The sequence below is a fragment of the Haemaphysalis longicornis genome, unplaced genomic scaffold, assembly GCF_048455015.1.
Source record: "Haemaphysalis longicornis isolate Haplotype H1 unplaced genomic scaffold, Haemaphysalis longicornis Haplotype H1 scaffold_4, whole genome shotgun sequence".
NCBI lineage: Eukaryota > Metazoa > Arthropoda > Arachnida > Ixodida > Ixodidae > Haemaphysalis > Haemaphysalis longicornis.
Window position 1 is genome coordinate 102371098 of NW_027526361.1, and position 13283 is coordinate 102384380.

Sequence of the window (13283 nt, forward strand, 5' to 3'; positions counted from 1 at the left end):
GACCCGCGATTGGCAGCTAGTTGTCACTCTATAATACCAAGTAACTCTACGAGATGTCAAAGCTAGTGAGAAACTCTATGCCGGCGGGATCAAAACAAAACAAACGACGGGGCGCCGCCATTGTTGATGCCATCTTGGTACGTGTTCTCTAATTAAAAATACTGAACAAAGGCTAGCTCGCTATAATATCTTATGCTCTCTGTTTAGAACACATTTCCACAAACAAATAACTGATACTGAAACATGACGACTGCAGTTTTCCAGGTAAGACATTCCTTGGATACCTTGCCTACCGGTTAATATTCTGTGGATGCTCGTTTTAATTCGAAAACATATTGTTTTTAATGAAATAGCCTTCAGCAATACCTAGTGCACTTTTCTTGGATTGCATAGTTTTTTTTACTTCCGAAACCGTATCACGATGGCATCAACAATGGCGGCGCCCAGGTGTTTATTGACAATGAAAAATGTTTTTAACGATTTTTTTGAAAACTCGTGCAGTTTTATACTAATGTAGAGCAGCACCTGGCTCCCGATGTTGTTCTTTCGTGCGACGTTTGTGGGCCAAGTATACCGGAAAAGAGATAGTCGCTTGCTCGCGCAGCTTAGCAGTGGAGAAGCGTGTACTTTTTTGTTTCATACTCGGCCGCAGCTGCGATGGGTGTTTCCTTCCGTGCTTCGTTGACTCACTATGAACGGCAGAGCTACGAAGATAACGATGAGCGTTTTGATCCAGTTTGGTTGTGTACGCGCTTAGCTGTTTTCATTGCCGGCGGTGTATGTGCCAATCGTTCGGGTCATTCGGTAACGCGAAAATGACAGGCGTATGATGCACTGGTCAGCGCAATTTGTGACTGGTTCGCAAAGGCTTCGGCAAGCTCGGAGAATCTATTAGTTTCTTGTCCTTCATTTTCCACGTCGGTGGTCATGCTGGTACAGCAAGGCTGACATCGCCGTGACTGAGTTGCGTTGTTTTCTGCCGCAAGCGTGTTTACCTCGCGCCTAACAACGAGTCTTACGTGGGAAAGTTCAAGCACGGTTCATTTTTTCTCAACCCTACCGAGCAGACGAAGCTTCCGGCAGTGAGCTGCTGGTGCGAGTGAAACAAGAGTAATGGCCTGCCGAGTCCTATATTACTGGCGACCTCTCCGGTGCCATTTCCAAGATAGCAGCACGAAAAAGCACCGTGCTGTCCATAACCATTTGTTCTCTCATCAAATGTCATTATTCAGTTGACAGTCAAGACCCAAAAGACCCAAGCACACAAAATGTGAATCCAGTATCGAGCAGCGTGTTGCAACTTAGAATTGGAGCCGTCGTGAAAGCACCCTCCGCATGCACAACGGCTTGTAGAATAAGCTTTGCGACTTCGCATTTATGCAACGGTGTGGTTTTTCATGTTTTATATTTGCAGGCCTCAGTCTCCTCAGCAAGACCCTGAGCTGCTAGGACGAAACCGTGGTGCTGAGAAGGCCCACCACCTCCATTCTGAAAAGGCCACCATGTTCCAGTCCATTATGCACGGCCTTCCATTCAAATCGTCTCTACCCCGTGGTCACCTCTAGTTCAACAAAGTGCCTGAGAGTTGCTGTGCCATCGGTCTGCTAACAATGAATGTGGCAGCTGTTCAACCAAGGAAGAAAGCCGTGCTTGAAATGTTGTTGGATCACAAATGATGGTTTTAGCCACATTTGGTACAATGTTGAGTGCTGCTCGTGTCATTGCTGCCACCTTCATCAGTGCTTGTGCTTGAGCTGGTTGGTCATTTGTTACAACCTCCCGTATTGTTTCCCGTTGTTTGTCATTGTTGTGCAATGCCCTTCATTTTCTGCCTGGTGTGGCTGTGGTTGGCGTCTTGTTGGAATCTGGTCCTACTCCAATCTAACATTTATTCGTAAAAACTGTCATTGTACACACATAAAACATGCACATGTCGGCAAGCAGTTAGACTCTACAGGGCGTGTAACTATCCGTCTGTTAACAATATTTTCTTGACGCAGCTCATGCTCTTATGTACAGATAACTAGGCAACAGCCGACAACTGTGTGACACCTGGGACCGCCAAACACACACACTCAAAAAAACAAAAAGGCAGAGAACAAACGTGTGGCTGTTTGGAATTATTCAAGCGCAAGATATGCGATTTATTTGGCCGATAAACCCAAAGACGGAATGCTTATGCAAGCATCACCAAGGCGAACCATTTCAGATGCCATAGGGATTTCTCTTGCGAGCTGGTTTTTCATGCTTTTCTATTACTACAGTCTTGTTAAAGCGAGGCATGCATTTTCATTTCTGGCCTTGTGCACTGAACTGCCCAGTCTGTCCAGTCTTCATGTTCCGCAGATGCTTGCGCAAGTGCACGTTCATCCATCGCGATGTCTGCCCTACGTATATCTGACCGCATGGTGGAGGAATTGGATGTCTACAATGCAATACCAGCTTGCCTAGAAGTGTGCTTTAATCTGCAAAATACAGTTCATCGGATAACTAGATATAAAACGCGCCCTTACGAATAAAACAGGGTAGAAAAAAATACAAAATCAAAGCAGACTAGTTTGCTGCGACTATGATGTTCCTATCACTCGTTTCCAGATTTAAAAAAAAAATAGTCTGTGTGCTGTGTTCATACTCGCCGTGCAATTTTTTCTGGCTGATTTTTTGGGAAAATTGGTGAGGCCTGATTTTTATATATGCAGTTTGGCAATCTTTGACAAATCGTTAATTTGAGTGTTGAGTGGAGAGCAGTTCAACGATGAGGCTCCAACTGAGAAAATGATGCTAACTTGGCCGAAGGCAGCACGTCTACCATAAGGCACTCGCTTTTTTCATGTAGCGATTTTAGGTCCTTCCATTGAACCTGTGGTACACGGAAGACCTTTCCCCACAATGTGGCCAATCTTCAGGACATCTTTCCATGGTGCCACCATTAGTTTTCACAGCTGTCAGTGCTGGCCAACGTTACTAGATTGGATGCTGGCAGCTCACTGCGCAGCAGTGCATGGCAGCATATTAGCTTACATTAGATTATATCTAGATTAGATTAGATGCGGGAGGGGAGTGGAGTTCAGCTGTGCCTAGTTTTATAAGGGCTAAATGATTATGTGCCCCCCCCCCAAATATGTTTGCATTTCATTGATACGTTTGCTCACTGGCAAAAAATTTCTTATCTGCTTCCATGCTTCGAAGGTTAAAGCATTGTGGCTTCCCCTGGCAATATTTATGGAGGTTTTTTTTACTGCAACACCGTGTTTTCATCTTTATTTGCTTTCTTTCTTCATATTTTGGGGCAAACCACCTCTACAGGCAGGCTGGTTGCACTAATGACACCACTCTGAGCTGCCGCATCGCACCATGCAGAAATGTATGGCACCAGAGAGCGAGCACTCTTGGTGAAGTAAACTTTTGTGCCGATGCAGCTTTTTCTAGCTTTAAGACAGTTTGTTGCGTCTTTTAGTAAACCGGCGGTCATGCACTGTTCTGGTCTATGGAAGTGTGTGTACGTTGGCCCCCACCAAGCCTTCATGTCTGACATCCCTGGACGTGCACGCACTGCCGGAAAAATATGCAGGTTGAAGGTTACTACTTTTTTTTTTCGCTTTATGTGTTTGCCACACGGCGTATGAGAGGAGGTTGAAAGAAAACAAGGGAGAAGAAAGTAGGAAAGCCGCAGAAAGAAAAGAAACGAGGAAAGCAAGCGAGAGTGTTGCAAAAAGCACGGATAGTCGTGAAACCGATTAAGTTTTCGAGTGGACCGGTATGCATGAAGTCCAGCTACATGTAGAAAGTCCATCAGCGACCTGCAGTATCTATCTTCCTGCACCCAGCACTTGTAGTCATCCGGTTTAGTCCCCTGGAAACCAAACTTTCTGAGCACGTCATCTCGAGCTGTCCTTGTTCCCGCGCGCATCTACAAAAGATAATTGGCATCAGCTTCAGCCGCCGGAGCCGGACACTTGGGACAAGTTCCTGGGTCGTCTTGTGAGTGTCCCTAGTCGAAGGGACAGAAGGTGTGAGGGCCACCTCAGCCCGAAGCCTCCTGGGAGAAAATTCCTCCACCTGGGAAGCGTTAGGGGGCAGAGAGCTGACTCACGGCGGAATTATGGAATGTGTATCCCTTCTTGGAGGACATTTTTGGGCTAATAGACGGGAGCGATGATCTCAAGAAAGGGGGATCGGGGACGATTCAGGTGGGGTGAAAAGAGTGGGAAAGATGGTTCGCTAATTGGTTCAGTATATTCTGACCATGCTCCTGAATGGGCCGGTTTAAAAATGACCCCAGTTACCTGCCTTCATGTCAGAGTACGGTAAGGATTATTGTGTGTTGTTTTGGGGGCAACTAGTATACGCTTAATTTGCCGGGAACGTCGCAGTGTTGCAAGTTGTCTCTTGTGCAAGAAAATCGAGCCTGCATGCTATTTAAGAAAGCACGTGTGTTTCTTAACTGTGTTACCTGAAAATTGTGTTCCCGTATTTATTCGAATGTATGTTGTCCCCCAATAGGCCTCATCTCACTGTTAAAAGCCACATGAAGGAAACAAAATGCTGTATGATTATGTTATGCTGTGTGTTGTGACAAGTTCATGTGGACCGCTCTTGGTTGTGAGTGTGGGTACGCTTGACTTGGTCATCATACAGGTATTTCCTAAAAAAACAGTTGTCAACTAGTAACCAAATGATTGTGGAAATTTTGCTCATGTTTTTCACCAAGTCATTAATCGTACAACTGTTATCATGGTGCACAGAAGTTTCTGCTCTTGTTTTTCCCCTTTTCCGAATGTTGCTGTTGAAGCATTTATTGCCTCTTGTAAGAGGCAACTCTGAGGGGTAGCAGGCAGAGAGCCGTCACTGTTTTAACCTAATCTTGCTGCCTGCCTTGCTTCTGAGAAGCAGTGCTGTTGGTTTTGTCTTTACCACTGTGTCTTGTGTTGTTTAATAGGGTTTGTGTGCATGGTGGTCAGGCATGCGGTCTATGGCAGGAGCAGCCATGATGAGGGGATTGCTTTTAAATAGGGCTGGTCATATTGGGTGTCTGTTTGGTGGGTGATTATTGCAGCAGCAGCAATGCTGGTTGAAAATGGGGAGAAATAATAAAAATGTTGGGTAGGCGTGAGCTGGCAGCGTTTAGTTCAAAGCGTGGCGTTATTTAATTACAAGACATGCACTTACTGTGCAGTGCAGAACATTACTGGAACGTGTCGGTGTGCCGCGTGCCATTTTTAAATTGACCTAAACGATACCACGCCAGCCTTTTTGATGAAGGCCATTCATAGAACTGAGCCAGGAGAACAGCAGCCAAGAAACATCATTGTTCTTCCAAAAGCTTTGGCACTGTTGGGTCTCAAAGCCAGGCTGTGCTTGTCAAAACCTGCATTTTTATACCAATGTTACTGAAGCTGAACAGCAGAGCGCTTTTAGCAGTCGCTCACATTAATGGTAGGCGTATTTGAAGCGAACAGGCTGCTGGGTGTGTGCGGGAAGCGGCAGGCTTGCACCCACAGGGGAGCAGAATCTTGCAGAAGCGTGCGCATAAGATCTTGTTTGTGCGAAAGCCCCGTATGTACCATTCCTGGGCAAGCTGTGGTACTGGAGCTTCTGAAGCCTCTTGAGCAACAAAACTGCGGAGGCATCAAGGAAGCGGTGGGCTTATCCGCATTGCTAGTCGATGCGCAGGCACCGTAGACATGTGCAGAGCAGCTTGCCTTGTGCTAACAGATACTTGACGTGCTCTTTCACACTTGTTCTTTCCCCTTTTGCCTCACTGCTACTGGTGCATTGCTTCCGTGTTTGCTGCAAAAAGGGCTGTTTTCTCCCCCCCTCTCTTCCCGTTGCAGGCCCTTCCTCCGTGGGTGACCAGAGGCAGCTGCAGTGTCAGCAGTGCAGCTACGTAGCGCCATGGCCGAGCCATCTGAAGATGCACGAGCGCACGCACGCGGGCGAGCGCCCCTACCAGTGCAGCCACTGCAACAAGGCCTTTGTGGAGAAGGGCCACCTGGTCCGCCACCTGCGCATCCACACGGGCGAGCGCCCGCACCAGTGCAGCCACTGCGACAAGGCCTTTGTGCAGAAGCCCCACCTCGTCAACCACCTGCGCATCCACACAGGCGAGCGCCCGCACCAGTGCAGCCACTGCGGCAAGGCCTTTGTGGAGAAGGGCAACCTGGTCAGCCACCTGCGCGTCCACACGGGCGAGCGCCCGCACCAGTGCAGCCACTGCGGAAAGGCCTTCATGCAGAAGCCCCACCTGGTCAGCCACCTGCGCATCCACACAGGCGAGCGCCCGCACCAGTGCAGCCACTGTGGCAAGGCCTTCATGCAGAAGCCCCACCTGGTCAGCCACCTGCGCATCCACACGGGCGAGAGACCCTACGAGTGCCACCTGTGCCCCATGGCCTTTGCCCGATACACCACAATGGTCAACCATGTTCGCAGCCACACGGGCGAGGGGCTCTTCCACTGCCGCTTCTGCCCCAAGGCCTTTACACGCCGCGTCCAACAAAAGGAGCACGAGGAGAAGGCGCACAGCCCCCATGAGTAGTGCAGCTGGAGGGCGGGAGAAGATTGGGCGGGCGATATTTTAATGCCCGCCCAATATGGCTTCCCTCAAAAATAGATCGACAGAATTGGCATTACTGGAACAGAAAGAATTCATATTGCAGAATTTCAAAGACAAAAACATGGTGCTCGGCATCTTTCTTGATTTCACAAAAGCATTCGACTTAATTAATCATGAGGTACTTCTACTGAAATTACAGCATTATGGAATAAGAGGAACTGCCCTGTCACTAATATCATCTTACCTGCAACATCGGTCACAGTACGCAGAAATCAGTGGATGGCCATCTGCCGTTAAACGAATAACAGTAGGTGTCCCCCCATGGGAGTATTTTGGGCCCTTTTCTGTTTGTTTCATACATTAATTAAATCATGCATATTGATGACACTGCAACGTGCATCATATATGCAGATGACACCAGTTTGTTTTTTTCAGGTCGCTCAGGAACAGACCTATCTATCCGAGCTAATCAAACTCTTGGGATAATTAATGACTGGGCTAAAAACAATGATTTGAAATTAAACATTAAAAAAACCAAAGCCGTTATGTTCCACCCGCGTAACAAACCGTTTGATCTACCACCCCTCATACTAAATGACATCGAAATAGAAGTTGTGAAGTCTTTCAAAACTTTAGGTGTGTATTTTTCCTGAAATATGACGTGGGACAGCCACATGGAGTATTTGCTGAAGGAATTATCTAGTACAATTGGCGTCCTCCGCCGTCACTGTTGCAATTTCCCAATTCCGATCAATGTTATGCTTTATAACTCTTTATTTTCGTCTCAATTAAATTATGTGTCACTAATCTGGAGAACAACTACCATGGAAAACATTCAATGGCTACTTGTACTTCAGAAACGTATTGTACGAATGGTATGCAGAGCGCCTTATCTAAGTCACACAAGTAATATGTTTAAAAAATACAATATAATTCGCGTTGGTCAACTATATAATTTCAGAATTTGCCATTACTACAAGCTGGATGTAAGCAAAAACCACAAGGCTTTGGCTACTTTATCTCATCTAGAAAAATATATCCCGCCGTATCCCACTCGCCATATTAAAGAATGGATAATCCTGTAATGCCGAACAAATTATGGTGACCAAATGGTAAAATTTCAACTTCCAACAATATTAAATGAATTGGTTCTGCATCATAATATAGATATATTATCCATATCTCTCAATTAAGGACCTGCGCGCAATGTTCATGCAAACTTGAAGGTTTCTTATACTCATGCCTTGTCATTCTTTTCTTTGTGCGTGTGTTTTTATGCTTACTTGCTGGTATTTTTATGTTTTTAGTCCGATCGCATCCTATTTATACTGCTCATTTCTACACTACAGTTGCACCCTGACTTGTGCTTACGCAGTGTATGTACGTATGTCTACTAGTGTTGTTTGTGGTCGATGCGGACCATGCAGTTATCCTTGTTTTTGCAACACAGTGTAGTGTTGTTATTTTGACCGTGCTGTTTCCATGCATTGGGGCCGCAGGCCCTGTCAAGTCTTTATTGGCTTTTTGCCTGTGCTCCAAACATTGCTGAGATGCTGAATAAATCGGATTGAATTGAATTGAAGCCCAACCGTGTGTGTGCACACACTCTGCAACGCTGTCGGAAGATAGCGAGCTCTTTTTGCGGGTCGTTAAGAAAGCACTGTTAAAGGCCAACTGCACTCAAATTTCACCCTGGCTAAATGCCTTCGAAATGTGTAGTAGGTACCATGAGAACTACTGCGACGCGACCGGTAGCTCTGTGCAATGCGTGGTTATTCAGTTTCAGGCACTCAAAATAATGCCGTTGCATATGACAAAGCACCTGCCGGCGTGTCGCGTAAACAGCCATTTAGCGGAAGTGACATGCCAGCCGTCCAGGTCGATCGGCCTGCCTCGCAGCGGGAGAATCCAGGAAACTCGTATTTCGCGCCGGTACGCCTGGCTTTCATGGCTCCGAAGAGGCTTCGTTAACCGCACGGTTATCTCCTGTTCAAGTGTCGTCGCGACATCATGCCTACGCGGTGTGGTGCTGTCGGAGCGCACGAATAGTGTCGTGCATGCGGGACAAGCGCTCGCTTTTCCGTGCGCCTCCCACACCCCCGCACGCGCGCTCACACTCTCCCCCTGGCTGGCCGAGCCGGCCGCGTCGGCCGGTCCGCACAGCTCGCGCCATCAGGCCAGGCCCTCTGGCCGCTCGCGCCGACAGCTGATACGTCACTTGCGCCTGCCCATAATGGCCGCGTTTTGCCCAGTTTCGTTTTCAAAATCGTCGATTTTTGCTGGTCGCTTGCGGCGTAATCACGCACATTTTAGGCGTCATACTTCGTACATCGCGGTCTTTTTAGTCATAGTATGCAGGAACAGTGATTTCGCGCGGTCGCAATTTTGAGTGCAGTTGGCCTTTAAGACCAACCTCCATGCAGTGAAATACTGATGAAGATGGGGCGAATGGCTTCTCCACCGTCAGTGTTGTGAGAACAGCTCTTTGTCGATGATGTGCTTGAGAAGAGCCTGCCTCTTAGCAGGAGAAGACGGACAACGAAGTGGTGAACAAAGCCATCAGAGTGGAAGAAAGCAGGTGTTCACCGCAAATCTGTCCCAGCTGAAGGGAGAGAGCGAGCGAGGAAGAACCTCTTTATTTTTCACAGCTGGGTTTTCAGGCAGAGGGACAGCCTGCCCCCATATGGCTTCGGGGACTGCAAGGACTTATGCGATGGGAGTTTCCTGAACCACCAGGTCCGAGCTCCCCAATGCCAGTTTCCAGTGTTGGGGGTTGGGGTAGCGGGGAAATGGGTCATGTGGACACTCACAGAGTCAATGAAAGTGGGTATCCCATTTGTGGCAGTCCGGTCAGTGTGGTCTTGGAAACTTTTTCTGGCGTGCATGTGTAAGCGTGGTTCTTGGGGAAGAAGTGCTTTTTTAGGAGGCACCACATGTTGGCTGCAGCGTGCCCCAACGATGGGCACGGTGGAGGATAGCGGCTGCGGAGAAGTCGGTAGGTATGGGCGACGTTGCAATATGTCAGAGGTTCATACTGAGAAGTTCTTATACACCACGGTTTGGCAGAAAGGAAGGGCCTGTATGGGTGGTCAATGCTCAGGCCTAGATCCACTGGGTCAGGTTTTATTTAGTGGCTCTACTAGAGCCTGATGGTGGGCTGCCTCATTACCGCCTATGCCAGTGTGGGCCAGGGTCCACAGCAGTGGTACGGATTGGGTTGGGGGCTTCTTCTATAAGATTTATATGTGGGAGCGAGCGTTTGCTGCCTGACAACCAGCACATGAGCATTCGTGTCCATTTTTGTGGACGCGAGATGAAAAAAAATTGACGCTACCTCGGAAACAGAAGTGCTGAACGACCGTCTGCTGTTAGTTTGCCAGAAGCCCACGCCCAAAGCACAGAGCGGAAGAAGAAAGCCGCGATTTTCTGCAGTCCCAATGTACCCTTGGCCACTTCTGGCGGCATCAAATGCCAGCCACCGAAAATCCACCTCAGGTGGATAGCCGCTGGCTGAAAAGGCGTTTTGTTCGCCACTTCTTCGCTGCATGGAGGTTGGCCTTTATGCAGCACATCGAAATGGGGGTGGGGGAGAGGGGGCTGTGACATAGAGAGAGCCCACCCTATCGTGGAGCGGGTGAAAGTTTCCGAGAGAAGTATTTCTTGTTCATCGTCCTCGGCGTCATCACATTGTGGCTTCTCCATCAGGGTGACAATTTCTCCTCGCTAGCATGGCAAGTGTCATTGTGCGTGGGACCTGTGACAGAGAGTGGCATCTGTGACAGAGTGCGGCATCCTGCGTCAGTCACCAACGTCTCGTGACTAGTGCCTACTGGAACGCATGCTGAACCTTTTGCAGACCGACACAAGCAAGTAGACCTGCCCGCATTGAAAAGTCTTGGTTCTTCACCATTCATACGCATGCGAACACTGTGTGTATGCCTCTCATCTTATTTCCCACTGCGATGGTGCCTTCTGTCGATAAACAGCAGTTGACTTCCAGGGTTGTCTCAGGTGCTCCTTGTTACCAGGCATTTGAATGTCAGGCGTGAATGCGTAGGTAGGAACAATGAGCTGATGTGAACTTGCTTAGAAAAGGCTGGTCGAATTAAGTGCCCAGTTGTTGGGGGATGCCTTATTTGTAATCAGCAATGTGGAGACTGGACGATGTTGTGGTGTGGGACATGTGCAGGTGGCACATAACGATTTAACAAGTGGACCTACTTGCACACTTTGTGCATTAATGTGTGCTCCCTTATGTGCTGACTCTCCTGTTGTTTAAAACTGCATATTTCAAAGCTAGAAAACGAAAAATATCCAGTTGGTCATCACGGAACAGCTGCTTGCTTTGCTGTGACCCTAATTTCTCAGAAAAGTTCTAAAAAAAAAGCTTTTGTGTTTTTGGCACTTCTCACGAAAGCAGTGGTAGTCAGGTACAGTAGCATTGGATAGCCACAGGTCATTGAGCGTGGTTTTAATTCTGTGGGTATCGAGCACTTGAACACAAAAGAAGTTGCTTTTGCAGCTGGTATAGCAACATTTAGTTGAAAAGTGACTGCTTTGGGCTTGTCAAAATTTTCACACGTGAAAGCTGCAAACCGTTGGTGACAAAGGGATGTGGTGGCCATGTAATACTGTAACTGTATTTTTGAAACTCGAAGTTCTGTAGAGAATGATCTTCCAAGTGTCTTGAAGACAACAAAGTAATAATCAAGTACTACACTGATTTCAACTGTATTTGCCATTGCTGGCTAGTTGTAAGCACTGTCTCACCACCGTACCAGATAGAATTTTTGAATGAACAGGCCGTGTATTAACTTTTTTTGGTCAATTCAGGTGCATTTTTTTGTATTAAAGGAAGGTTCAGAAGTGCTGCTTTCCTCATTCCCTCTTTGCCCTGTGAATTGCTGACATTGTCCCTGACGGCACTGGCAAGTAGTCGGGGCCAAATTTAACGCATTGCTAGCATGCATCCAGACACAAAATTCTGAGGACAACTTATAACGCATAGAATGCGAAAACACTATTCTGAGGTTCTTTAACATGTTTTCTGGATTCTGTAACCATCATCCTCATCACCACCATTTCCTCTTGGTGTTTTTTCTTCTCCCGGTGTTTGCAGTGCTCACACATTATTTGTTGGGACAGTGCCGTATGATTGCAGGATTCAGTGAATGTCGCTGCGTTTCGTATTGACCAAAGCACACATTTTGCAGAGACACACTTGGTTATCTGTTTAGTTGCTACTTCTGTAATTAACATGCCCAAATTACTTATGTAAGCCTCAGAGCATATCTCTAACACAAATTTCCACTGGCATTCCAGACACCCTGGGTTCAATATAATCCCAACCAGACAAAAATTCTCTAGGAATTTTTTTTTGAACTCAATTACTTTCCTTTGTGAAAGCTTCTCCGAGGAATTTAGTGCCAACCTGAGAATCCTTTCATCTGTTTTTCTTGTTGTTCTCTTGGAGGGCGGTCATTTTTCATTTTTAGGCCACCGGTCAGCCATTAAGTGGGCTATTCCTAGGCCACGACGATGCCTGATTTTTTACCTACTGCATTTACTCAAGTTTCGCATCTAAAAGTTACTAGTAACAAATAAGGAAAAAATGAAAATTTTGAAGTGTGACATATCACGAAAAAACTCTGCGACCGGGTGTGATGCCATTGCGGTAGTTGCTGGGGTCGCCGTAGTTGGTTTATTGGGTTTTTGTTTTTCTACATGCTACACATAATGAAACCCTATGCATTCAATAAACAGTGAAATATTTTATTACGTGGGTCAAACTTGACAAGAGAGCCACAAATGGGAGCAACTTTCCGTTTACTAACTTATATTACTAGACTTACGTTGCTAACTTACCATTTCAGTTCATTGGAAGTGCAACAGCTTTACAAAAGTTTGCTGGTTCCTGGCATGACTGCCATAGATAGAGTTTTATCTGGTTTATGTTCCAAAGTACATCATGGCATGCTCCAGAACAGTGCAAATAAGTTACCGATATTTGCAGGAGTGTTGTGAGCTGGGCTAGTTGGTACTGTTCCATGACGGGTAACAGCACGAAAACTGGACAAGACACAAACAAGCGCTTGTTTGTGTCTCGCCCTTTTCGTGTTTTCGTTCAGTTTTCGCGCTGTTACCCGTCATGTACCAATATTTTAGGTGCACCAAGTTATGCCCAGGATTAGGCCAGTAGAAGGTGAAGTTCTGGTTGATTGAAACTTTAACGGAAAATATTAATTTTATCAGCCGTTTTACCAAGCCTTGGCCAATTACCCTCCTGTGGTACCGGCCACTGTACGCGTGCATGTATGTGCGTCTCAAGTGGAGCAGATACAACCGGACTGTCCAACCACTTGACATTCGTGAACACCATACACAGCAGCTGCCCTTAGCTGCCGAGTCAGCTGATGCGAATGTTCTGTGGACGTCAAAGCACCTCTAGGGATGAAAACTCTCATGGCTTCATAGGATAGGCATCAGCTTAGGTGCTTTTAGCGAAAGAATGGTAACAGAGGAGACCCTTTGTGTGCAAGATCACTAACCATGCCGTTCCTGAACAAGCCTTGATTGCGAAGCTTTTGCAGCCTCCTGAGTGAAATTTTGCCGCGCCAGCTAGAAAGAGAAGGGTTCGTCAGCATTGCTGGGCAACGCCTTGGCACACGGCTTGAGCAGAGCGGTTCACCTGGCACCAGCGCTCCCTCCTCCTTCGTGCTGGTTCTTT

At 47.1% G+C, this 13283-nt stretch overlaps 2 protein-coding genes across 4 annotated transcripts in view; one reads left to right on the top strand and one right to left on the bottom strand.

Moving 5' to 3' along the window:
• The window catches only part of LOC144179895 (uncharacterized), a 74364-nt gene that overhangs the window by 47503 nt on the left and 13578 nt on the right, over positions 1 to 13283 (bottom strand). The window contains exons 5-6 of the mRNA XM_077708319.1: positions 6077 to 6340; positions 5951 to 6004 (exon numbers count right to left, since the gene is read on the bottom strand). Of these exons, the coding sequence (XP_077564445.1) occupies positions 5951 to 6004; positions 6077 to 6340 (318 nt within the window). The remainder of the gene's footprint in view (positions 1 to 5950; positions 6005 to 6076; positions 6341 to 13283) is intronic.
• On the top strand, positions 167 to 6739 carry LOC144179184 (uncharacterized). Of its 3 annotated transcripts, none has more exons than XM_077707436.1 (2): positions 167 to 264; positions 1415 to 6739. In XM_077707436.1, the coding sequence occupies exon 2, from the start codon at positions 5666 to 5668 to the stop codon at positions 6536 to 6538; it is 873 nt and encodes a 290-aa protein (XP_077563562.1). In that variant the 5' UTR covers positions 167 to 264; positions 1415 to 5665; the 3' UTR covers positions 6539 to 6739. The 3 variants fall into 3 exon arrangements, with proteins under 3 accessions (XP_077563562.1, XP_077563561.1, XP_077563563.1); XM_077707435.1 differs by lacking the exon at positions 167 to 264 and adding an exon at positions 307 to 745; XM_077707437.1 differs by lacking the exon at positions 167 to 264 and having other exon boundaries at positions 1082 to 1757; positions 5835 to 6739.

Bases quoted from the DNA above. Each gene is read 5' to 3' on its own strand.
- LOC144179184 (XM_077707436.1), top strand. From the start codon at position 5,666: ATGCGCAGGCACCGTAGACATGTGCAGAGCAGCTTGCCTTGTGCTAAC.